Source organism: Ascaphus truei, chromosome 3, assembly GCF_040206685.1.
Source record: "Ascaphus truei isolate aAscTru1 chromosome 3, aAscTru1.hap1, whole genome shotgun sequence".
NCBI classification, from domain to species: domain Eukaryota; kingdom Metazoa; phylum Chordata; class Amphibia; order Anura; family Ascaphidae; genus Ascaphus; species Ascaphus truei.
This window is the reverse complement of record NC_134485.1, coordinates 426,235,240-426,262,652: the sequence shown is the minus strand read 5'-3', so window position 1 is coordinate 426,262,652 and position 27,413 is coordinate 426,235,240. Positions and strand designations below refer to the sequence as shown.

Sequence of the window (27,413 nt, the reverse complement as noted above, 5' to 3'; positions counted from 1 at the left end):
CGTGTGCTGCCTGTCAGACGTTTGGACGAGAAAAGAAAAGGGGGGAAGAAAATAGAAAAAACACATTTCTCCTCCTGCAAAAGGCGCAACATCAAGAATAAAGATGTTTTCACCGTCACTAATTGTACGGAGGGTAAAGCTTCCACACCCCGGTTTTCCCGGGACAGTCCCGGCTTGCACAGGTTTGTAGGGAAGCAGGAATAGCTGGAGGCAGCATAAAAGGTTTGATACGATCACTAAAGCCATGCTTCCCTTTTAGCAGAAAAGAAGGGACCCCCGTTTCTGTGAGCAGCCCCCCCCCGCCCCCACCTGCATTATATCGCTGGCCCAGGTAACTCGAGGTTGGTACTTCCATTCATTAGGTAGTTTTAACCTTCAAAGAACCTGAGTTTAGACAACTGTCCTCCTTTAGAAATCAATTTGCAACTCAGAATTTGATTCAAATTTGGCTTCAGCTTTTCCTGTTGGAATGAATGTAAACAGTTTTCTTAAAAATAAATAAATATATATATATATCAGAGGCAACATTTTTAGATCAACCCAGTTTATCGTCTGAAATGCTCTGTACAGTACAATTTAATCTAATGTTGGTATCAACCTACAATAAAGCTGAAATATACACACACACACACACACACACAATCTTCTGCCCTTGTCGATCCACTCCGATGAAGCCTCCCCAATAATCTTCCAGGTACTGTGATTGCAAGCCTCGTCTCCACGTTTCTCAAACAAAAGTTCTGATTTCATCTTCCCATCTTAAGTGTCACATATAAAGTGTCTGTGGAGTTAAACCTGGAGTAAGAATTGGAGGTGAGGACTAAAAGATCTGGGCTCTGCACTTCAACAGCAACAACTCTGCAACTGTGAGAACTTGACTTTCTAAATGCTCTGATAATTTGTACTCTTTCTATCCTCATTGCTTGGGTAGTCTCTCATCCAGCATCAAACTATGCCCTCCCTGTTGCTTTTTCTGCTTACTGTTTCCTCATTCCTTTGTAAACGTTTCTGTTCTCTCCAACTTCCCCACTTCCCTCCTATCCGCATTTCTTCATCTCTCCTCCCCTCCATCTATGCATGTGCCCATACACGGCACCATTATCTATACACCTCTCTCCCAACAACTTTTTTTTACCACTCAATAAAAATCACCCACACACACCCTCTAACTACTCCTTCTTGCTGCTGGGGATAGCTCTCCTAATCCTGGACCCTGCCCTATACATACCTGCTCTCACCCATGCCTTCCTGCCACCTCTTCCCCTGCTAATGGTATTAACCTATCTGATTTAATACTGACTAACCTTTAAAACTCGACTCACAAATCAAGCATCCCAATAGCCTGCACTCCTGGCTACTTTCCCACACCCAAAGTCACTCCTACCACCCATTGTGGCCAAGCACTGCCATCTACTGCACTTATTCCCTCACCTGATGTCCTCCCATCATACCACTTAGATTGTAAGCTCTTCGGGGAGGGATTTTCTTTCCTACTGTCTGATTTTGCTGCACTTATTACTTATTTGCTGCACTTATTGCATTATTATAATTCCCTGTACTGTATTCTTTGTGAAGCGCCAAGTACACTTTTAGCGCTATATAAATAGATATATTGTCCATACATACATATCTCACTTTTGGTCGTCGTCTTGGTCTTCTAATCTCTCTTGGAATCCAGTCGAGTACCATCTTTGTCCAACGATGGTCATTTCTTTTTGCGGTATGTCCGGTCCACTGCCATTTCAATTTATTCGCCCTTATGACGTCACAGATATATATATATATTTTATACACACTTATATAATTTTACTTTCTTCCTGGACGGTGTACAGGTCGTCCTGATTTTCCAAATCTCCATGCAAACTGTTTTCCCATGTTGGCCTCTATGTTCAATAAGACAAACATGCAGCACACCAGAATAACAGGTATATACTGTATGATACCTTTACCGGTGCTCCCGAGACCAGGGAAGACCCCTTTGCAATCTGTGGGTTGATCCAGATAAGAAAAACAAATCGGGGCACTTAACATTTTTCAAAAAGAATTTATTCGACCAATAGATTATGTGTTGACCCAATAAATTCCTTTTAAGAAATCATTTCTTACCCGGCCTCTACGTTCACACATCTTCACATTTCTAAGGGCTCATTCCAGATCTGCCCAAGTGGGGTTTTGGGCAAAAACGCGCCCACAGGTTGCTTTGTCAGATAAAGACTACCGCACCTGTGTGTGTAGAATACAGCCGCGGCCCCTTTTAACCTCCTACATCCCCGAAAAAATTCGGGGATGTTTTCCGTTTCTCACGGACTTTGCCGCGCGTCCCACATTCACCAGATAGCGCTAATAGCGCTAGACAATGAAAGCGCCCACGGTGCCCAAAACCGCCGAAAACATGCCGCATCTGCCCGCGATTTTAAAAACCGCGGGGAAACGGCCGCAGGAGGTTAAAGGCGGCCGCCACTGTATATATATTAAAAAAAAAAAATGTATTGAAAAAGGGATTACACCTTGTTTTATCTTCCAAAAACAGAAAGGGAAGAGTCAGAATAATATTCATGTGGGTGTGCGCATATAATACATATATATATTATATAACTACATCACATATCTCACTGTTTCTATCTATACAATATACATACACACCTACAGTGAAACTACAGTCCCAAACCAGCACACACTGCACACTGTATATGATATATAATATATTGACCCCTTTGGAGCTAGGGGGCCCAGCAATGTATTGCATATTAACACATTGGTGACCTCCGTGGCAGTGAAAGGGTTAAGTTATATCATACATGCGTGCTTCTGTAACCCCCACAAATATCTCGTTAAGAGTGTCTGGGCTTTGAAGGTTTAATACACTCAGTTCTCGGGGCAAACAGACTACCACTGAGGTCTGCGGCTGGACAATTGACCCTCGTGGTAACACAACTCCTGTGTGCCTCTTACCCTGGATACTGAAACATACTGAGAAGTGTGACTCTGCTGGCTAGTGCCGTAACAGGTATGCAAAAAAAGGACACGAGTCATATTCACAGCGCATGCGGAGAGGCGCTGTCCCATATAGGTGAAAACAAGAATAATTATTAAACACCTTATTAATAATGAAATTGGCTCTTTAGACAGATTCCACCTCCTTATAATTGACATTTATTGATGAATTTGTGCACCGGGAAAAATGATGGGGGGAAGAGGTGGCCGGCAGCCCTACATGTCCCCCAGCAGCCCTACATGTCCCCCAGCAGCCCTACACGTCCCCCAGCAGCCCTACACGTCCCCCAGCAGCCCTACATGTCCCCCAGCAGCCCTACACGTCCCCTCACACTTCCCCTAGTAGCCTCATTTTCCCCAGCTGCTCCACACCGATCCCCCCCGCTCCAATCCCCCACCATCCCCGCTTCGACCCCCCCCGCCAGCCACGCTCCGATCCCGCCAGCCACGCTCCGATCCCCCCCTGCCAGCCACGCTCCAATCCCCCCGCCAGCCACGCTCCGATCCCCCCCTGCCAGCCACGCTCCGATCCCCCCGCCTGCCACTCTCCGATCCCACCAGCCACGCTCCGACCCCCCCCCCCTTCCAGCCACGCTCCGATCCCCCCCCTTCCAGCCATGCTCCGATCCCCCAGCAGCTGACACCAAAGGTAGGTAGGGGTGGGCTGTGAGCGTGTGCAGTGTGTTGTGAGTGTGTGCAGTGTGTTGTGAGTGTGTGCAGTGTGCGCAATTTTTTTTTAAATATTCGGGGTCCACGCTTAAACCACGTTATAACGGATCGCGCTATAACGAGGTTGAGCTGTATTACTCTCTTTAGCAGGTGATATTGAAGTTAACCCAGGCCCTCCCTTTTCAACTCAGTCCCATATACCTGAGAATACCCCCTTCAAATTCCAAAAAGGCCTATCTGTCACCCATATAAATATCCGGAGCCTGCTGCCCAAACTGGATAAACTAAGGGCATGATGCCTTATGCATAAACCCAAAGCCATCGTTCTTACAGAAACATGGCTAACCCCTAAAACTCCAGATGTAAATATCGCCATTCAGGGATACTCCATTTTTAGGAGAGATAGGTCAAAGAGAGGAGGAGGGGTGTTATTTTATATTGCAGACACCTTACAATTTACACTGTTAAATTGTCCCCCAAACCCACCCTCTTTGAAATCCTAGTTGACAGAATATGCCTCCCCTTTTCTAAGCACATCTTGCTCGCTGGCATCTACCGCCCCCTAAAGCCCCTCTACAATCCCTGACTGACATCACCCAGTTTCTTGGCTCCATATCCTCTCTGAATGAGAAGAGTGAGCTGCTAGTTCTTGGGGATTTCAACTTCAATTGGCTCGACCCTAAAAACCACAAACGCCAGATACAACTCAAGTCACTTAACCTATCGCAACTCATTTCCCAACCCACACGGACAAACATGAAATCTCACAACTCCTTGCTAGACTGGATCCTCTCCTCAGATCCCAGCAGAATCCAATCCTCTGGCATCCTTTCTGACATTTTCAGTGACCATGCAATAGAGTACTAGGTAAGGAAAATTAAACCGCCCCAATCAAGCCCTAAAGTTCTCCTCACTAAAACATTTAGATACTTTAACCCACAACAGTGTCTGGCTGACCTTACCAACTGCCCTTGGCACAGAATCGATTTAATTCCCGACCTGGATTCTGCGCTCGACTATTTCCAATCAGAGTTCTTAAAACTCTGTGATACCCATGCTCCACTACGCCGAATAAGAGTACCGGGGGCCCACCTACCGTGGGTTACAACCGACCTTATTGCACTCTACCATTTCAGGGATGCCTTGTGGAAAAGCTACAAAGTAACCGGCATTGCAAATGCATTCAATGATTACTTTGTGGGTGTGTGCTACTAACTTATTAGCGAAACGCAGCCCAAACCACAAACATGAATCTCATTCTATGAGTACCCCTATAGCCCCACCCTCTCCCACACTGCTCACAATTTTCAATTTGTCCCAGTATCCGAAGTGGAGATTACACAAGCGCTCCTCAAATTAAAACTAAGCAGTCAATGTGGACCTGACTTACTGCAATTCATGTTCCTAAGACTTGGTGCCCCAGCCATTGCCAAACCAATTGCTTCCATAGTCAACTGTATTCTGTCTGAAAGCCATATCCATAAGACCTGGAAAACTGCCAGAGTTGTCCCAATCTTCAAAAGTGGGGACAAAAACACTGTCTCACTGTCTCAAACTACAGGCCAATCTCTCTTCTCCCGATACTATCCAAAGTCATGGAAAAAAGTGTTCACTCCCAATTAAGCGATTACTATACCAAGACAAATTTCCCTAGCCAATTCCAATCTGGTTTTCGCCCCAAACACTCCACCATAACTACCCTGCTAAAAGTTTGCAATGAAATCCAGTGTGGAATGGAACAGGGACAACTCACTGGTGCAATATTCCTAGATTTTACCAAGGCCTTCGATACTGTTGATCACACTATCTTGCTTAACAAACTCCAGAGCTCTGGAATAGGGAAGCATGCTTTAAACTGGTTTCACTCCTAAACATCAAGTAGATCCCAACATGTGTCAATCTCAGGCTCTAACTCCAACCCCTTGGATATCACCTGTGGTGTCCCACAAGGCTCTGTTCTGGGGTCCCTACTCTTCTCAGTGTTCATCAATGATCTTCCCACAGCTTGGAAGGAAGCTTCAAAACACATGTATGCAGATGACACAATCCTATATGCACACAGCCATAACCTCTCTGACCTTGAACACATACTTCAATCTGACTTTTTGAGACTTGAAAATTGGATTTCCCAAAACAAACTGGATTAAACACTGACAAGACTGTAACAATGGTATTTGGGACCAAGACTAAGTTTTTAAGCTTCCAGTGACTGAGCTCCAGATCAGAACCAACGCTTACACCACCCTAACTCCTGTTACTAGTTTTAAATACTTGGGCATATGTTTTGACTCCCACTTAACATTCGGGATACACATTGATACCCTGACAACCAAGACCTATGCTAAACTAGGTGTACTTTACAGGAACAAATCCTCCCTAAGTCTGCTGGTCAGAAAGCGTATCGCACAGCAGATGCTGATGCCAATTATCGACAATAGGGACATAGTATATGGCTCGGCACCCCAAACCCACCTTAGCAAACTTGACACCCTCTACAATTCAATATGCAGTTTTGTTCTCCAATGCAACTACAGCACACATCACTGCGAAATGCTCAAAGAACTAGATTGGTCATCACTCGAGTCTGGGCGCAAAGTTCATCTTTCCTGTCGTGCCTTCAAATACTTTCTAGACAAGCTACCCATCTATGTGAACAAGCTCCTCACCCATACCACATGCAGCACTTATCACCTGAGATCTGACTCCAAAAGACTGTTCATGCTCCCAAGGTTCAGCAAAGTATCCGCCCGTTCCTCCTTCTCTTACCATGCACCCCACAACTGGAACAATCTACCGGAGACTCTCACAGCCATCACCAGTCTAAGTTCTTTCAAAACTAAAGCTGTCTCACATTTTAATCTGGTCTATGCACAGGACATACTTGAAAACGAGAGGTAACTCTCAATGTATTACTTCCTGGTAACACATTTTATAAAAATAAATAAATAAGAGGGCTGTATGTTAAGGCAAAAATAAAAGAAAAAATCAAGTGTTTACGGTTTGGTGTCAGGGGTTAGATGCTCCAACTGAGACCTCAACTAATTGTCCTGCTCTTCCTTCTTGTAATGCAGAAGAGCTAAAATAGAATGGCACCTTTATTCTGTTGTCTTAAAGCAGTTGTCCAAAATGCCCCTTTTTTTAAATTTAATTTCCCCCCCTTTAATATGTGCATCAATACAATCCACACATTGATAAGTAATTAGCTAAGTTGCCTATCGATCAGCTAAGATTCGCTCGGGGGTTCACTAAATGTCTGTCAGTGCAGCAGAAGAGGACCCAAGATGCCAAGTTCTGTGGGGAAGATCATCTCACTTGGGGGGAGGGGGGGTACATGGGCTACATATATTGGTGCACTGCTAGAGAGAGGGTAGGGCTCAAAAAGGGGTGTGTCAGAGCCTCTTTCAGAAGGTGTGACTTTGTAAATGGTTGCTATAGAAACAAAAAATGCTTATTACATTATAATACATTAAAAATGTAATTTAGAGCTGATTTCTTTGTATGCTACTTCATGTATTTTCTCATAGTACATAACTGATTTATTGAAAAAACAAACACAATTAGAATACTGCTTGGACTGCAGCTTTAACCAAGGAGTTCCCCTGAAAATGATTCTGATTTTTATTTTTTTTCTTTGCTGAACTTTCACCTGTTACCATGGCAACCTCTGTTGAGAATGGCAGTGGCCATTTTAACCTCCCAGGGAAGCACATTTTCAGCAGCTCTCTCAAACTGAACTACAGCATTTCAAAGGGGTGGGGTTACTAAATACAGCAACAGGACTTTGCAATGCTAAATACCAGGCATAAAGTAAGTTATGCTGAGTAAAAGTGTGACAAAACCCCCCTACCGTACAGTGTACAGCAAATACAAATCCCACGTGTGTGCACATTCACACCTCAGACAGTAGAACACATTAGTGATTCATGCGCTCCAGCTCTAGAGTCGTGTCCTTCATAGAATCAGTGTAATAATGAAAACACAAAGAGAACATTGGGGCTAGTGAGATATCATGACATAAATCTTGATAGTAGTGAGATCAATAAAGGAGATATGAATCCCTGAAGGTTGAGGCTGGGAATGGTGAACCCATTCAGAAACCTCATTAGGATAGTCCTGGATTCACAACTTTTGAGATGAAGAAATAAATGATTGTACTCGCATAGATGTACCCCAGTCCAGTGTGTCTTGGTAGGCGTGCAGCCAAAGAAGTAGAAGTCCAAGATAGAGATAATTCAGCGCACATCAAATGGCGTGGGTCCCAAGCAAAGTGAATAAAAAATATTCTTTATTAGTCCATAATTAAAAAACAGAGGTAGGTGCCCTCCTACGTGTTTCGTACCAAATGGCACTTTAATTATTAACTTTAATTATGGACTATGCTTGGGACCCACTCCATTGGCTGTGCGCTGAATTATCTCTATCTTGCACATCTCAGACAGGCATGCAACCCTGCCCTTCCCCATCATCTGCTAGCATACAGTGCTTCCACTGCAGCCAGGGATTCTGGGTAATGACATGCAAATGAGCGCTCACAGTATGTGCTAAAAAGAAAGGAAATATTTCGTTTTCAAGGTGAGCATCCGAGATCAGCCTTCCTCTTGTGTTTGACTGCGTGGTTGATATTAGTCTTGCTAATAAATTATTTTAAAAACAAACAGGCACCTCTTGTTTTTTTGAACCCTAATATAATCTTCAGGCCATATGGAACCTAAAATGAATACAACTCCTGTGTGCCCTCTCACCCAGATCGCATCAGAACATCATTACAGTACCCCTCCCTGAAAGATGGAGGTCACACAGGCGGCTCTTCCACTGGCTGTCTCTCACACAGGTTCTGCACAGCCACTAACCACAGCGAAATAATTCCCTGCCCAGAAATAACTTCACCACTGATCCCCCAATGCGTGTGCCACAATCAGTCCCTCCGTTTATTTGTGTGCGGGGCAGCTAGGGGCTGGATGTCCCACTTTGGCCTGAGCTCGGCCTCCTCCCCTCGTGCTCAGAAGGAGAAGGGCAGGTCTTCCGGGGTCATGGGCTCCTGGATCTCCAGCTTCCGGTTCCTGCTGCCCTGCTCCACGATCTCCAGCCGCAGTCTGGGTGGCTTCCTCTCCCCGCCGCCCTCTTCCTCGCTCGGTCCCTTGCCTTTCAGCAGGTGCTTGTCGGAGTCCTCCACGGTAATCCGCAGGGTGCAGCCCCGCGGCAGCAGGTCCTGTTCGTAGGCGGCGGCTAACTGGTTCACCACACGTCTTTCAACCTGTGGATAGGGACGCAGCGGTTAGGGCCCCACACTTAAAGGGTCAGCCCCTGTTAGGATGAAAGGGAACTTAAAAACAGGGGTGGCATGTCAATTGTTAACATGGAGCCAATGGAGGGGTGGGTGATTCCAGTCCTCAAGGGCAACCAACAGGTCAGGTTTTGAGGAGATCCCAGCTTCAGCAAAGGTGGCTCAATCAGTGGCTCAGTCGAAGACTGCACCACCGGTGCTGAAACAGGGATATCCTGAAAACCTGACCTGTTGGTGGCCCTTGAGGACTGGAATCACCCACCCCTGCTGTAGTGCAAACTAAAAAACACACAAGCCTACGAGACATTTAGGGTCATTAACTAAGGCACATTTGACTGAGCCATCTGTGCTGAAGCAGGGATTTCTGTAATATCTGGCCCTTGAGGACTGGGGCTGCGCACCCCTGAGTTAATGATACCTTTAAAAAAAGATTTAAATAAATAAAGATCAACTTTACAGTTTCATGGTGAACAAAAGCTTGAAAATATGTCTCGTCCGACCTCGAAGCCACGGAGCCAACAGAAGAAACTAACAGCAGTTACATGTGAGGGGCACATCCGGGTGACATGTTACATGTGAGGGGCACATCCGGGTGACATGTTACATGTGAGGGGCACATCCGAGTGACATGTTACATGTGAGGGGCACATCCGAGTGACATCTTACATGTGAGGGGCACATCCGAGTGACGTGTTACATGTGAGGGGCACATCCGAGTGACGTGTTACATGTGAGGGGCACATCCGAGTGACATCTTACATGTGAGGGGCACATCCGAGTGACATGTTACATGTGAGGGGCACATCCGAGTGACGTGTTACATGTGAGGGGCACATCCGAGTGACGTCTTACATGTGAGGGGCACATCCGAGTGACGTGTTACATGTGAGGGGCACATCCGAGTGACGTGTTACATGTGAGGGGCACACCCGAGTGATGTGTTACATGTGAGGGGCACATCCGGGTGACGTGTTACATGTGAGGGACACATCCGGGTGACGTGTTACATGTGAGGGGCACATTTGGGTGACGTGTTACATGTGAGGGGCACATCCGGGTGACGTGTTATATGTGAGGGGCACATCCGGGTGACGTGTTACATGTGAGGGGCACATCCGGGTGACGTGTTACATGTGAGGGGCTCACCCGGGTGACGTGTCACATGTGAGGGGCACATCCGGGTGACGTGTAACATGTGAGGGGCACATCCGGGTGACGTGTCACATGTGAGGGGGCACATTCGGGTGACATGTTACATGTGAGGGGCACACCCGGGTGACGTGTCACATGTGAGGGGCACATCCGGGTGACGTGTTACATGTGGAGCACATCCGAGTGACATGTTACATGTGGGGCACATCCGGGTGACGTGTTACATGTGAGGGACACATCCGGGTGACGTGTTACATGTGAGGGGCACATCCGGGTGACGTGTTACATGTGAGGGGCACATGCGGGTTACGTGTTACATGTGAGGGGCACATCCGAGTGACGTGTTACATGTGAGGGGTACATCCGAGCGACGTGTTACATGTGAGGGGCACATCCGGGTGACGTGTTACATGTGAGGGGCACATCCGGGTGACGTGTTACATGTGAGGGGCACATCCGGGTGACGTGTTACATGTGAGGGGCACATCCGGGTGACGTGTTACATGTGAGGGGCACATGCGGGTGACATGTTACATGTGAGGGGCACATGCGGGTGACATGTTACATGTGAGGGGCACATGCGGGTGACATGTTACATGTGAGGGGCACATGCGGGTGACATGTTACATGTGAGGGGCACATGCGGGTGACATGTTACATGTGAGGGGCACATGCGGGTGACATGTTACATGTGAGGGGCACATGCGGGTGACATGTTACATGTGAGGGGCACATGCGGGTGACATGTTACATGTGAGGGGCACATGCGGGTGACATGTTACATGTGAGGGGCACATCCGGGAGACATGTTACATGTGAGGGGCACATCCGGGAGACATGTTACATGTGAGGGGCACATCCGAGTGACATGTTACATGTGAAGGGCACATCCGGGTGATATGTTACATGTAAAGGGCACATGCGGGTGACATGTTACATGTGTGGGGCACATCCTGGTGACTGGTGCATTGTATAGTCCATTCTGACACTTCATTATAAAATTATTTTTGAAATGATATGAACACTGGGAGCTTAGATTTGGGAGGGGTTTGCTTTTCCTCTGGCTGCTTCCTTATGTCTCATGTCACCGCGTGTTCAACAAGACTTTGCGCAGGCAGAGCTCCCGCTCTCCCCCCTTAGTGTTCTCTGACAAGGACAGGGTGGGTTTTGGGGAAGGAAAACACAACTGACAAACACTTCCCCGTTCAGGTTCCCCTGAGAAATTCAACTTCTCATTTCTTTTCATAATAAACAAACCGCAAAAGCAGCCAATTCTTTGCTATTAGCACGGTTTGATTTGTTTAGGGGAGCAGTTATTCTTTTACCAAGGAGGGATTGCCCTTTTTATGCCAGCGCGGCTGAAGCAGAGAGCCCGGCTTACAGTATGTAACCGGTTGTAAAGTACCAGCGATGGTGCGTGGCAGCAAAAGAGCAAGAGCAGGACGATAACAGCGGGGTGGATTTATTTACTGTACCTGTGGATTTTAGGATCCACAACAGTCTCCTCGCAAAAGAGATCAGAACAAGATGGCAAAACACCCCAAAGTGTAGTATTTTGTTAAAGTGCCAATCTCCCACATCTGACCTCCTAACACATCCCACTTCCTAACACATCCCACTTCCTAACACATCCCACCTCCTAACACATCCCACCTCCAAACACATCCCACCTCCTAACACATCCCACTTCCTAACACATCCCACTTCCTAACACATCCCACTTCCCAACACATCCCACTTCCTAACACATCCCACTTCCTAACACATCCCACTTCCTAACACATCCCACTTCCTAACACATCCCACCTCCTAACACATCCCACCTCCTAACACATCCCACCTCCTAACACATCCCACATCCTAACACATCCCACCTCCTAACACATCCCACCTCCTAACACATCCCACTTCCTAACACATCCCACCTCCTAACACATCCCACTTCCTAACACATCCCACTTCCTAACACATCCCACCTCCTAACACATCCCACCTCCTAACACATCCCACCTCCTAACACATCCCACATCCTAACACATCCCACCTCCTAACACATCCCACCTCCTAACACATCCCACTTCCTAACACATCCCACCTCCTAACACATCCCACCTCCTAACACATCCCACCTCCTAACACATCCCACTTCCTATCACATCCCACCTCCTAACACATCCCACTTCCCAACACATCCCACTTCCCAACACATCCCACTTCCTAACACATCCCACTTTCCACCTCCTAACACATCCCACCTCCTAACACATCCCACCTCCTAACACATCCCACCTCCTAACACATCCCACCTCCTAACACATCCCACCTCCTAACACATCCCACCTCCTAACACATCCCACCTCCTAACACATCCCACCTCCTAACACATCCCACCTCCTAACACATCCCACCTCCTAACACATCCCACCTCCTAACACATCCCACCTCCTAACACATCCCACTTCCTAACACATCCCACCTCCCAACACATCCACCTCCTAACACATCCCACCTCCTAACACATCCCACTTCCCAACACATCCCACCTCCCAACACATCCCACCTCCCAACACATCCCACCTCCTAACACATCCCACTTCCCAACACATCCCACCTCCTAACACATCCCACCTCCTAACACATCCCACCTCCTAACACATCCCACCTCCTAACACATCCCACTTCCTAACACATCCCACCTCCCAACACATCCACCTCCTAACACATCCCACCTCCTAACACATCCCACTTCCCAACACATCCCACCTCCCAACACATCCCACCTCCCAACACATCCCACCTCCCAACACATCCCACCTCCCAACACATCCCACCTCCCAACACATCCCACCTCCCAACACATCCCACCTCCCAACACATCCCACCTCCCAACACATCCCACTTCCCAACACATCCCACTTCCCAACACATCCCACCTCCCAATACATCCCACCTCCCAACACATCCCACCTCCCAACACATCCCACCTCCCAACACATCCCACCTCCCAACACATCCCGCTTCCTAACACATCCCGCTTCCTAACACATCCCGCCTCCTAACACATCCCGCCTCCTAACACACCCCACCTCCTAACAAACCCCACGTCCTAACACATCCCACTTCCTAACACATCCCACCTCCTAACACATCCCACCTCCTAACACATCCCACCTCCTAACACATCCCACTTCCTAACACATCCCACTTCCTAACACATCCCACCTCCTAACACATCCCACCTCCTAACACATCCCACTTCCTAACACATCCCACTTCCCACCTCCTAACACATCCCACCTCCTAACACATCCCACCTCCTAACACATCCCACCTCCTAACACATCCCACCTCCTAACACATCCCACTTCCTAACACATCCCACCTCCTAACACATCCCACTTCATAACACATCCCACTTCCCACCTCCTAACACATCCCACCTCCTAACACATCCCACTTCCCACCTCCTAACACATCCCACTTCCCACCTCCTAACACATCCCACTTCCTAACACATCCCACTTCCTAACACATCCCACCTCCTAACACATCCCACCTCCTAACACATCCCACCTCCTAACACATCCCACCTCCTAACACATCCCACTTCCTAAAACATCCCACCTCCTAACACATCCCACCTCCTAACACATCCCACCTCCTAACACATCCCACTTCCCAACACATCCCACTTCCTAACACATCCCACCTCCTAACGCATCCCACCTCCTAACGCATCCCACCTCCTAACGCATCCCACCTCCTAACGCATCCCACCTCCTAACACATCCCGCTTCCTAACACATCCCGCTTCCTAACACATCCCGCTTCCTAACACATCCCGCCTCCTAACACATCCCGCCTCCTAACACACCCCACCTCCTAACACACCCCACGTCCTAACACATCCCACTTCCTAACACATCCCACCTCCTAACACATCCCACCTCCTAACACATCCCACTTCCTAACACATCCCACTTCCTAACACATCCCACTTCCTAACACATCCCACCTCCTAACACATCCCACCTCCTAACACATCCCACTTCCTAACACATCCCACTTCCCACCTCCTAACACATCCCACCTCCTAACACATCCCACCTCCTAACACATCCCACCTCCTAACACATCCCACCTCCTAACACATCCCACTTCCTAACACATCCCACCTCCTAACACATCCCACTTCATAACACATCCCACTTCCCACCTCCTAACACATCCCACCTCCTAACACATCCCACTTCCCACCTCCTAACACATCCCACTTCCCACCTCCTAACACATCCCACTTCCTAACACATCCCACTTCCTAACACATCCCACCTCCTAACACATCCCACCTCCTAACACATCCCACCTCCTAACACATCCCACCTCCTAACACATCCCACTTCCTAAAACATCCCACCTCCTAACACATCCCACTTCCTAACACATCCCACCTCCTAACACATCCCACCTCCTAACACATCCCACTTCCTAACATCCCACTTCCTAACACATCCCACCTCCTAACACATCCCACCTCCTAACACATCCCACTTCCCAACACATCCCACCTCCTAACACATCCCACCTCCTAACACATCCCACCTCCTAACACATCCCACCTCCTAACACATCCCACTTCCCACCTCCTAACACATCCCACTTCCTAACACATCCCACTTCCTAACACATCCCACTTCCTAACACATCCCACCTCCTAACACATCCCACCTCCTAACACATCCCACCTCCTAACACATCCCACTTCCTAACACATCCCACCTCCTAACACATCCCACCTCCTAACACATCCCACCTCCTAACACATCCCACCTCCTAACACATCCCACCTCCTAACACATCCCACCTCCTAACACATCCCACCTCCTAACACATCCCACCTCCTAACACATCCCACCTCCTAACACATCCCACTTCCTAACACATCCCACCTCCTAACACATCCCACCTCCTAACACATCCCACCTCCTAACACATCCCACCTCCTAACACATCCCACCTCCTAACACATCCCACCTCCTAACACATCCCACCTCCTAACACATCCCACCTCCTAACACATCCCACCTCCTAACACATCCCACCTCCTAACACATCCCACCTCCTAACACATCCCACCTCCTAACACATCCCACTTCCTAACACATCCCACCTCCTAACACATCCCACCTCCTAACACATCCCACCTCCTAACACATCCCACCTCCTAACACATCCCACCTCCTAACACACCCCACCTCCTAACACATCCCACCTCCTAACACATCCCACCTCCTAACACATCCCACTTCCAAACACATCCCACCTCCTAACACATCCCACCTCCCAACACATCCCACCTCCCAACACATCCCACCTCCCAACACATCCCACGTCCCAACACATCCCACGTCCCAACACATCCCACGTCCCAACACATCCCACTTCCTAACACATCCCACTTCCTAACACATCCCACTTCCTAACACATCCCACTTCCCAACACATCCCACATCCCAACACATCCCACCTCCCAACACATCCCACCTCCCAACACATCCCACGTCCCAACACATCCCACTTCCTAACACATCCCACTTCCTAACACATCCCACTTCCTAACACATCCCACCTCCTAACACATCCCACCTCCTAACACATCCCACCTCCTAACACATCCCACCTCCTAACACATCCCACTTCCTAACACATCCCACTTCCTAACACATCCCACCTCCTAACACATCCCACTTCCTAACACATCCCACCTCCTAACACATCCCACTTCCTAACACATCCCACCTCCTAACACATCCCACCTCCTAACACATCCCACCTCCTAACACATCCCACTTCCTAACATCCCACTTCCTAACACATCCCACTTCCTAACACATCCCACTTCCTAACACATCCCACTTCCCCTAGTTTGCCAGTCTAACGTGGTTCTGCGCTCTGTTGGAGCAGCAGGGGTGGGGGTCCCTGAGCCTGCACCCGTGACGTGGGTACCTCATGTTTGATGGAGCGAGCCCCGTAGTGTACGTTGTACCCGTCTGCCAGCACGTCCATCACTTCCCGGTCCCACAGCAGTGTGATGTTGTGTCTCTGCTTGGCCTGCAGGAGAGAGGGAATGAGAGTGACAGCGTTATACACATTACTCTTATACATCAAGGACGGCCGGCCGCGGCTCTGCTGTGTGTGATTGCTAGTTAAACCAGCAAATGCTTTGCTCTGGACCTCTATTCATTTGAACCCCTTATAATAAAGGGCTGCAGGAGATAGGAGCCTGGCAGAGGAGTCCCAAGCGTATCGTTCCCTGCAGTAACTGGAATTGAAATAACAGGCAGCCTGGGATAGAAAAAAATGGCCGCCACAAAATGATCACTTCAGTCTCCAGTTCAGTTTGTCCACAAACAGATGCTCGGGGTGACCTGTTGAACCTGTGTCTCACAGCAGTCGTGTGTGATATTAAACGGGCCAGAGAGAAACATTGAAGGAACAACGCAAAATTGAGCCAAGCATTCAAGTGTAACCGGATGTTTGGACCAACCGGGACCCGACTTCTATTCCCAGATCCGAGTAAACAGCCGGACACTGGCAGCACCCCAATGTAACTCACAGGGTGCCTGCATTAATAAAGGCCTGAGAACCTACGCTCTGGGTTTGTGATCGGATGTACTCGGGGGCACTGCCAACATCTGTATACATTAGGAGTGGTCAACTCCAGTGCTCAAGGGCCACCAACAGGTCAGGTTTTCAGGATATTCCTGCTTCAGCATAGGTGGCTCAGTCAGTCCCAGCTTCAGCACGTGGCTCAATCAGTCCAGTATCAGCACAGGTGGCTCAATCAGTCCCAGCTTCAGCACACGTGGCTCAATCTTTGACTGAGCAACCTGTGCTGCAGCAGTGATATCCTTAATAAATGACCTGTTGATGGCCCTTGAGGACTGGTGTTGCCCTCCCCTGGTATATATATATATACAGGGGCCTGTATGTTATGCTGCACAGACACATACCCCCAGCTTTATATACTAAATAAAATATCAGCCTGATGGCATATTAATATAGTCACAGTTATATGCTCAAGGGAGCAGCTCACTCCGTGCAGGACTGACACAGGGAGCAGCTCACTCAGTACAGGACTGACACAGGGGAGCAGCTCACTCAGTACAGGACTGACACAGGGGAGCAGCTCACTCAGTACAGGACTGACACAGGGAGCAGCTCACTCAGTAAAGGACTGACACAGGGGAGCAGCTTACTCAGTACAGGACTGACACAGGGGAGCAGCTCACTCAGTACAGGACTGACACAGGGGAGCAGCTCACTCAGTATAGGACTGACACAGGGAGCAGCTCACTCAGTACAGGACTGACACAGTGGAGCAGCTCACTCAGTACAGGACTGACACTGGGGAGCAGCTCACTCAGTACAGTACTGACACAGGGAGCAGCTCACTCAGTACAGGACTGACACAGGGAGCAGCTCACTCAGTACAGGACTCACACAGGGGAGCAGCTCACTCAGTACAGGACTGACACAGGGGAGCAGCTCACTCAGTACAGGACTGACACAGGGAGCAGCACACTCAGTACAGGACTGACACAGTGGAGCAGCTCACTCAGTACAGGACTGACACAGTGGAGCAGCTCACTCAGTACAGGACTGACACAGGGAGCAGCTCACTCAGTACAGGACTGACACAGGGACCAGCTCACTCAGTACAGGACTCTGATACAGGGAGCAGCTCACTCAGTACAGGACTCTGATACAGGGAGCAGCTCACTCAGTACAGGACTGTGATACAGGGAGCGGCTCACTCAGACCAGGACTCGGATACAGTGTGTTTAAAAAAAATGTATATATTTTAAATAGGTTTGAAGCAGGGGATCCCCAGAGTTGAAGCAGGGGGTCCCCTGAGCTGAAGCAGAGGGTCACCAGAGCTGAATTGCGTTGATTCAGCTCTGGGGTCTCCCTGCTTCCCAAGATAATTACCTCCGTAGGTGCTGCAGGTAGGATCCCCGGCCGGGGCTATAAATATGGCGGCTTTAAAAGTCCCGCGACCTGCGGGCCAATAGGAAGCCGTGACGTCATCCATGGTGTCTTCCTATTGGCCCGCATCACCGGGACATTTAAACCTGCAGCTGCAACCGAGTACCTCCTAAAGAGCTAACTAAGCATCTCGGGGAGCAGGGGGTCCCCAAAAGGTGAGATTAGCGTGGTTCAGCTCCGGAGACCCCCTGCTTCAAACCTATATAAAAAATTCCCCCCCCAGCCTCCCCGAAACTTACATTATCTTAACTTGTATATTGTTAGTATCTTGTCCTCTGAGCGCTTTTTTTAATGTTTAAAATCCTGATTTTTAAAAATCTCTAGCTTCTGAGGTCACCCTGGGCTCTGGGGAGAGCTCCATTTTAACCTCCCGGACACTTAATATTTCCAACACTTGAACGGAGCCTCAGCTTGGGGGGGGGGGGGGGGGGGTGGGAAACATAAACACGGGAGATCTATTACAAACTAAAATGCACATATTTCCATCCGTTTCCGCTCAGAGCATTTGGAAAAGGGTGTCGCGTTGGTTCATATGGGATAGAGGATTGGGTTCAAGCTTCGGGAGTGCCTTATTGCTTTAAAAATCAGCAAACTCAGGCAGATAGAGGAGCGAAGTGCGGTGCTCCCCGCAGTAATTAAGACTGCCCTGATCATTGCAGGGCGGGTTACAGACAATTGTGGGCCTGTGGCTCAGATACGTCTGTTATAAAGAGCTCGCACTGTGCAGGGTGTATCCTCTATATGATGCTGTGTGTGGATCCTGCACAGTGACTAATATAATAGCCTATTCTCTGCTTAATGAGTCTGTCTCCAAGGATATCCCCAAGGTCACCGTGGGCTTAACAAACCCGGAGTTCAGCGCCTCTGTCTGCTGAGTAATGACTGCTCGGGTTCACCAGTAATTGCCGATTGTTTTCCGGCTTAACCTATTCACTGCTGGCCTCTCTTGAGTCTAGAACGGCCCAGCCACCCAGAAGCTTAATATCAATAGGAAAATTACATGTAGATATTGTTATATAGGCAGAATAGTGCGGTCATTCTCTGAAAGAGCTTACAATCTAATTTAAATGACTTTACTTGTGAAGCAGTCGATGGGGTTTCAGAAAGTTCTATCATTCCCCAGGGACCCAGAACGCTGCATTTCCAAACTTCTGCCTGGTTTGGTGGTGACCCAAACTTTGTCCTGAGAGTGACTGTGATCTTTCAGGTATACTACTCCAATACACGAACACCCGGGCAAGTGACCAGATGTTAGTGAAGTGGGTGTGTGTGTGTGTGTGTATATACACACACTAATACAGGAGTGGCCAACTTCAGTCCTCAAGACCCCCCCTCCCCACCAACAGGTCAGGTTTTAAGAATATGCCTGCTTCAGCACAGGTGGCTCAATCAGTCCCAGCTTCAGCACAGGTGGCTCAATCAGCGGCTCAGTCTTCAACTCACCTGTGTTGAAGCTGGAATATCCTTAAAACCTGACCTGTTAGTGGCCCCTGAGGACTGGAGTTGGCCGCCCCTGTACTAATAAATCAGTTTTGTGAGGGATATGCATCCACAACGGTGCAATTTGCGCTACACACTGAGCAAATCTTTGCCTCTGCGTCAGTTTGCGAGCAGCGGCGTTTGTATGAATCGTCCAAATCTTGCTTCTTACATTTGTCGCCAAACTCTGTAGGGCAGCAGACTAACATCGCCGAAACCTGGACACAAACAGCACCGATTATAGGCACAACTTGTCATCCATCTCTTTATATTATTACACTGACTCCCACCTCTCCTAACTCCTCCTATAACCACTTCCCAAAACACTCAAGGCACAAGTGGAGAAAACTGGGGCAATAACATGGAGCGAGCACATTGAAACATTGACCCAGCTGGTGCCAGTTAAGGCCGCGTCCATGCTAAGCGCGACAGCGCGTGCGGTGTAAACAAAAGGCCGTGCCTCTATGAGGCAGGCCATGGAGCACGCATGCGTGCATGTGCACGTGAGCGACGGGGCGGAGGATTTTGTCGTGCGATGGCCGGGTCACGTGCGCGATTGAGCCAATGAGGGCGAACTGCTCACGTGATGCTCACACCACGCCTGCCCGTCGCGTCTCACCCTCGGCCACAAATCTTATCTGCGGCAGGCACGCAAGACGTAGCGCGCGCCTAGCATGGCCGAGGCCTAATACATGCACCACTGCAGGTTACGCCATGATTCCCATGTCTTCTCCAATCTGCTTTTTCGTACAGCTCACTCAACTGAGCCTGTCCTTACAGAAACTAACCAATAATAATCTCCATCAATCTAAGTCCCCAGGTCATGGTATCCATGCTTCTCCTACCTGATCTCTCTGCTGCTTTCCATACTGTTGCCCACTGTCACCTGCTTTAGATTCCACACTCTTGGTTTCCGAAACAAGCGCCTATCCTGGTTTTCCTCATCCCTCTCCCATGCTCCTTTTCTGTCTCTTTTGCGGACAGGTCTGCATTTCGGTGACCTGTCTGTTGGCGTACCCAGGGATTGGTTCTTGGACCTTTGATTTTCCTGCTCTACACACCATCACTGGTGCCCCTTTGTCTTCACGTATCCCCTCTACACAGATGATATATCTAGCCACCCCATCCCTCACCCCTGCAGTCCAGTCCCAAGTCTCTGATTGTCTCTAGGCTATATCCACGTGGCTGGCGCTCCGCTGTCTCAATATATCTGAAACAGAGTTTCTCATATTGCCTCCTAAACCTGGTCCAGTATCCCCATGTAAAGCCCCTCTGACTCAGGGTCAGAATGGTGCAATCTGCCTCCTTTATAGCGCATGTTTTAAACGTTTGATATCTGATTATAAAATATTTGAGACTTATCTCTTGTTTTCAACAACTATGTCCTGGGCACAGAACATATACTTATGGCCTTTTTATGTCTCAAGTTTGTATTAGACTCCCCCCCCCCCCTCCTTTATAAGGATCTAGATCTAAATCCTGTATTATCGTCACTTCGCTTTGCGGACAATCTACAGTAGGGCTGGCCGACTCCCGTCCTCAGGGGCCACCAAACAGGTTTTAAGCATATCGTTGACTGAGCCACTGATTGAGCCTCCTGCGCTGAAGCAGGGATATTAGACTGTAAGCTCTTCGGAGCAGGGACTCCTTTTCCTAAATGTTACTTTAATGTCTGAAGCACTTCTCCCCATTATGTATTATTTATATGATTGTCACGTGTATTACTGCTGTGAAGCGCTATGTACATTAACGGCGCTACATAAATAAAGACATACATGCATACATACATATCCTGAAAACCTGACCTGTTGGTGGCCCTTGAGGATGGGAGTTGGTCAGCCCTGCTCTACATTCTGCCCATGTCCTCCTGGAGTTGTGGTCTCCACAACCGGACAAATGACCCAGGATGCGGTCAAAACTAAAAAGACCCGCGACAAAGTCCATGGTCTCACAATGAATGCGCGACTCTTCCAGTTTAGCACATAGCGTTTCCCAATGGTCTCGCTTGCTCTGACTATTTACCCACCTCCAGTGCATAGCAGGCAGTGCTGGCAGGGAAAGGGTTAAGTTGCTGACCAGCTCGGCAACACGTTAAACATGGCAGCACTATAGACATGTGGGCTGCTTCCAACATGTGGCATCCCCAGCACTGAACAGGTTAAGCATACCGAAACCACCCTCTGCTTTTCCCATGGGGTGATGGGGGAGGTAAGAGTTGATGCAGGGGTTCTCAACTCCAGTCCTCAAGCCCCCCAACAGATCAGGTTTTCAGGATTATCCCAGCTTCAGCACAGGTGGCTCAATCAAAGACTGAGCCTCTGATTGAAACCACCTGTGCTGAAGCAGGGACTGACTGAGCCACCTGTGCTGAAGCAGGGATATCATGAAAACCTGACCTGTTGGAAGATCTCGAGGACTGGAGTTGGCCACCCCCTGGGTTAATGTTTACGCTGCTGCCAGTCTCGGGTGCGTATAGAGGAAGCTCCCGGTCCTGTTGGATGGGAGCCGTGCCGACCCTGAAAGGGTTACCCTGGGAGTCCCAGGCACAGGGGGGTCCCATTTAACTTGTGTGGAGCGACATTGGCCTTGAGGAGCAGCGAGCGAGGCCCACAAAGGCCTCATTCTTTCAGATCGGCTGTTAGGATGATAAAGAGGCTTTAATTAGGGAGTCGGAGTGGCCGGCGCATGGCCGCAGCCTGGGGCCATCCCCCGCCAGCTGCACTCGGACTGGGAGTCACAGCCTGGCCATTGTCGTGGGGCCTGCGGGTACCACTCACGCTTCCTGGTCGTCATGGAAACCCCGGAATTTGGGGTCAGTTTCCCAACAGGTCCTGGGGGATATCCTCCGTAATGTCTTACCTGCTACAAAGGCATGTGATGCATTGCCAAAGAGGCGGCAAAGCATTGCAAACTAGTATTATGATCGTGTCCTTTAACCCCTTCACCTTCATACCATGCATGGGTGAATAGTACAAACACATTTATAAATTGTGTATACAATACTCTGAAGTGAGGAGTGCCCACTTGGAGAAACTCGCAGCTCTATTCCAGGACTTTAGTGATATAGAAGAGAACCAAAAAATAGCGATCCTCCTGGGAGATGAAACCACAGCAGAACTGGCTGCACACTATGTCAGCACCTGCCACAGGCTGAGAGACGCCGACTAAGGCCTCGGCCATGTTCCCTGCTTGCTGGCGGAAGAGCGCGTGAGCCACTACAGCCACAATTAGAGCGGCTTTAGTAGGGGCTCACCTGCGCTTCCGCGCACTTGCGGAAGCGCAGGTCTTAGGGGAATTTAAAATTCCCCCGCTTGCCGGCGCGACAGGCCGGTCACGTGAGCGGTTCGCCCAATGAGGGCGAACCAGCTCCGTGACGTCACTGGCCCGCCCCCGGCCAGTGACGTGCCCGCCCCCGGCCTGCCCCCTGACAGCGCGTGCGGTAAGCAACTGCAAGGCCAGGGAAAGCACCCGCTTTCCCTGCGCCTCAGCGCGCCTCAGTACGCCAGCAGGGAGCCTGACCTAGGCCTAACCCCCAAATCCCTGTGTGTAACTGTTGCCCATGTACTGCGCAGTCATTATACCCAACCCCTGTTATTCAGGTAATGGGTTATTATTGTCCCCCACCCCGTATTATTCACGCTTTGGCAATACTGAAATGTTCTTTCGTCATGCCAATAAAGCTTATTTGATTTGATTTATAAAGAATTACAAACCTGCTACACACCTCTAAGTATCACCAAGTGTATAGAGATGCTTGCAAAACCCGTAACTATACACAGAATGTATAGAATAAATAAAGTACCATGAAAAAGGAAAGGGGGAGTATATATATTCTCGTATACATATGTATATATATACACAGTCATGTGAAAAATAAAGTACACCCTCTTTGAATTCCATGGTTTTACATATCAGGACATAATAACAATCATCTGTTCCTTAGCAGATCTTAAAACACATGACATATTACACCGTGTCATGATTTATTTAACAATAATAAAGCCAAAATGGAGAAGCCATGTGTGAAAAACTAAGTACACCTTATGATTCAATAGCTTGTAGAACCACCTTTAGCAGCAATAACTTGAAGTAATCGTTTTCTGTATGACTTTATCAGTCTCTCACATCGTTGTGGAGGAATTTTGGCCCACTCTTCTTTACAACATTGTTTCAGTTCATTGAGGTTTGTGGGCATTTGTTTATGCACAGCTCTCTTAAGGTCCAGCCACAGCATTTCAACCGGGTTGAGGTCTGGACTTTGACTGGGCCATTGCAACACCTTGATTCTTTTCTTTTTCAGCCATTCTGTTGTAGATTTGCTGGTGTGCTTGGGATCATTGTCCTGTTGCATGACCCAATTTCGGCCAAGCTTTTGCTGTCGGACAGATAGCCTCACATTTGACTCTAGAATACTTTGGTATACAGAGGAGTTCATGGTCGACTCAATGACTGCAAGGTTCCCAGGTTCTGTGGCTGCAAAAACAAGCCCAAATCATCACCCCTCCACCACTGTGCATGATAGTTGGTATGAGGTGTTTGTGCTCATATGCTGTGTTTGTTTTTTGCCAAACGTGGCGCTGTGCATTATGGCCAAACATCTCCACTTTGGTCTCGTCTGTCCAAAGCACATTGTTCCAGAAGTCTTGTGGTTTGTTCAGATGCAACTTTGCAAACCTAAGCTGTGCTGCCATGTTCTTTTTAGAGAGAAGAGGCCATCTCCTGGCAACCCTTCCAAACAAACCATACTTGTTCAGTCTTTTTCTAATTGTACTGTCATGAACTTTAACATTTAACATGCTAACTGAGGCCTGTAGAGTCTGAGATGTAACTCTTGTTTTTTTTGCAATTTCTCTGAGAATTGCATGGTCTGACCTTGGGGTGAATTTGCTGGGACGTCCACTCCTGGGAAGATTGGCAACTGTCTTGAATGTTTTCCACTTTTGAATAATCTTTCTCACTGTAGAATGATGGACTTTAAATTTTTTGGAAATGGCCTTATAACCCTTCCCAGATTGATGGGCAGCAACAATTGCTTCTCTAAGATCATTGCTGATGTCTTTCCTCCTTGGCATTGTGTTTAAAAGAAGAGTTATGGAGTTATGGAGAAGGAGTGGCTCAGTGAGTAAAGACACTGACTGACACTGAGATTGCTGCAGGGGAGCCTGGTTCAATTCCCGGTGTTGGCTCCTTGTGACCTTGGGCAAGTCACTTTATCTCCCTGTGCCTCAGGCACCAAAAACATAGATTGTAAGCTCTACGGAGCAGGGACCTGTGCCTGAAAAATGTCTCTGTAAAGCGCTGCGTACAATTAGCAGCGCTATACAAGAACATGCTATTATTATTATTATTATTATTATTATTATTATTAACACACACCTGAATGCTCCAGACCAGCAAACTGCTAAAACTTCGGCTTTTATAGAGGTGGTCACACTTGCTGATGATCAATTAATCAAGGGCATTTGATTAGCAGCACCTGTCTGCTACTTAGCATCTTAATTCCTATGGAAACAGTAAGGGTGTACTTAGTTTTTCACACATGGCTTCTCCATTTTGGCTTTATTTTTGTTAAATAAATCATGACACGGTGTAATATGTCATGTGTTGTTGTTCATCTGAGGTTGTATTTATCTAATTTTTAGACCTGCTAAGGAACAGATGATTGTTATTATGTCCTGATATGTAAAACCATGGAATTCAAAGAGGGTGTACTTTCTTTTTCACATGACTGTATATATATATAATATATATATATATATATATATATATATATATATATATATATATTAAAGTGACAGAATTATAGACAGCGCCCCTTACCAAACACACCAAAACTGCTGCAACGCTGATATATGTGGTAGGCGTTTGCACCAGGTTGATAAATTGAGTTCAAACAGATAAATATCAATATAAAAAGTGGCAGGGGCCGTATCTATGCCCAATTGACAATATTATAAAAAAATTTAGTTTTTAAAAATGTGTTAAACAGAAAAAGAAAAAGTGTGCATAAAAATCAAAAAGAAAAATAGAAAAATATGAACAAAAATTGATTCAAATTCTATCAAAAATAGAGGACAAAAGAATAACTGTGCAATTGACATAAATAACTACAAATATGCGAGGTCCAACCTAACCTAAATTGTGAATTACATTCAAGTCATAACAAATAGTGGACCAAAAACAATGATATTCAAAAAAAATAAATAAATTGGTAAAGCAATTGTAAATGTTCACAAAAAATACTTAAGTCCTCAGATTGTCCAGGATAAATGAATCACAAAAGTACAGGCTGCTTCTTCTTGGGTTCACCGAACTCCCACAGCACCTATTTAGAAAAAAGAGAAAAGAAGCGCCCGATCCTTGTGTAAAATCAGATAAGAATTTTAATACATCACGGACAAGACAAATGCACACTTACAATTTGTCTGATAAAATCAGGCATATTATGGGACCAGCCCATGCACCAACTGAAGACTCCACGATCGCCTCTGTGTAAACTGAAGTCCTTTGAAGTGCTGGATCTTGTGTCTGTATCAGCCGTTGTTCCAGAGAGTTGTCCCAGAGAGTAAGGGAATCTGTACTTTCCTTTGCGGCTGCTTAGTTGTAGCGTGCAGCCGCCATTCACCTCTCTCGTGGAGCACTGGGACCCGGAAGGTACTTCACACACGTCTCTGCGTCTCTGCGTCTTCACTTTGGTAGCTGGGAGCTGCTCGACCACCGTAGGTTCACTGCCACATATCCCTACGCGTTTCTTCCGTCCTTGCGGATTTCATCAGGGGATGGATACCACACTGAACTGCCTGGTGTTAAATAGTCCCTTCGACCAATGCCTAACGTTTTTACACAGCTGTATTCAGTTCAATGGGCAATGTTTAAGCTAATTTAAACCTGGTGCAACGATGTTCATCTACAAATGAGTTAACTAAAAAATAATAATAATCAATTGGCATGTTAACATCTTTAAAACAAATAACAAATACATTAATCTAATATATAATAAATTGGAACATAAATATCTAAATACTGAAAACAAATTATATAATTATAATATTTAACAACAAAAGCTAATATTTAAAAATAAATAATATAACCTTTTTCACCTAATCAATTTAGAGACAAATAAAACGAAACATAATATTAGTAAATTAACCATATGTATAAAAGTAATAAAACTCATGTTATATAATAGCCCTTGTTAAAATAATTTTTTATAACTTAACATTACAGCATTAACACGATGTCATTTCATCTCTTCCTTTGCAATACACATGGAGAGTTTTAACTTCCATCTACTCTCCGAAACAAGCTTAAATCAACATTCTAGTAATGTTCCTACTACATGGTTTATCTCTAATAGTATAAGTTCTAACTAGTAATCATTTTGGGTTATTATGATTTAACAAAATAATTTATACTAGGTTGTCCTCTTAAAGCATTCAATGTTTTATATAAAAAAAAATATTTTAACAAGGGCTATTATATAACATGAGTTTTATTACTTTTATACATATGGTTAATTTACTAATATTATGTTTCGTTTTATTTGTCTCTAAATTGATTAGGTGAAAAAGGTTATATTATTTATTTTTAAATATTAGCTTTTGTTGTTAAATATTATAATTATATAATTTGTTTTCAGTATTTAGATATTTATGTTCCAATTTATTATATATTAGATTAATGTATTTGTTATTTGTTTTAAAAATGTTAACATGCCAATTGATTATTATTATTTTTTAGTTAACTCATTTGTAGATGAACATCGTTGCACCAGGTTTAAATTAGC

General features: G+C 47.0%; 1 protein-coding gene across 2 annotated transcripts in view; it reads right to left on the bottom strand.

Moving 5' to 3' along the window:
- Positions 1-6,796: 6,796 nt before the first annotated feature.
- Positions 6,797-27,413, bottom strand: part of CLPB (ClpB family mitochondrial disaggregase) — a 195,046-nt gene continuing 174,429 nt past the window's right edge. For both annotated transcript variants that reach the window (XM_075592798.1, XM_075592797.1), the window contains 2 exons: positions 16,106-16,210; positions 6,797-8,917 (listed from right to left, as the gene is read on the bottom strand). In XM_075592798.1, coding sequence (XP_075448913.1) covers positions 8,663-8,917; positions 16,106-16,210 — 360 coding nt within the window. In that variant the 3' untranslated portion in view covers positions 6,797-8,662. The remainder of the gene's footprint in view (positions 8,918-16,105; positions 16,211-27,413) is intronic.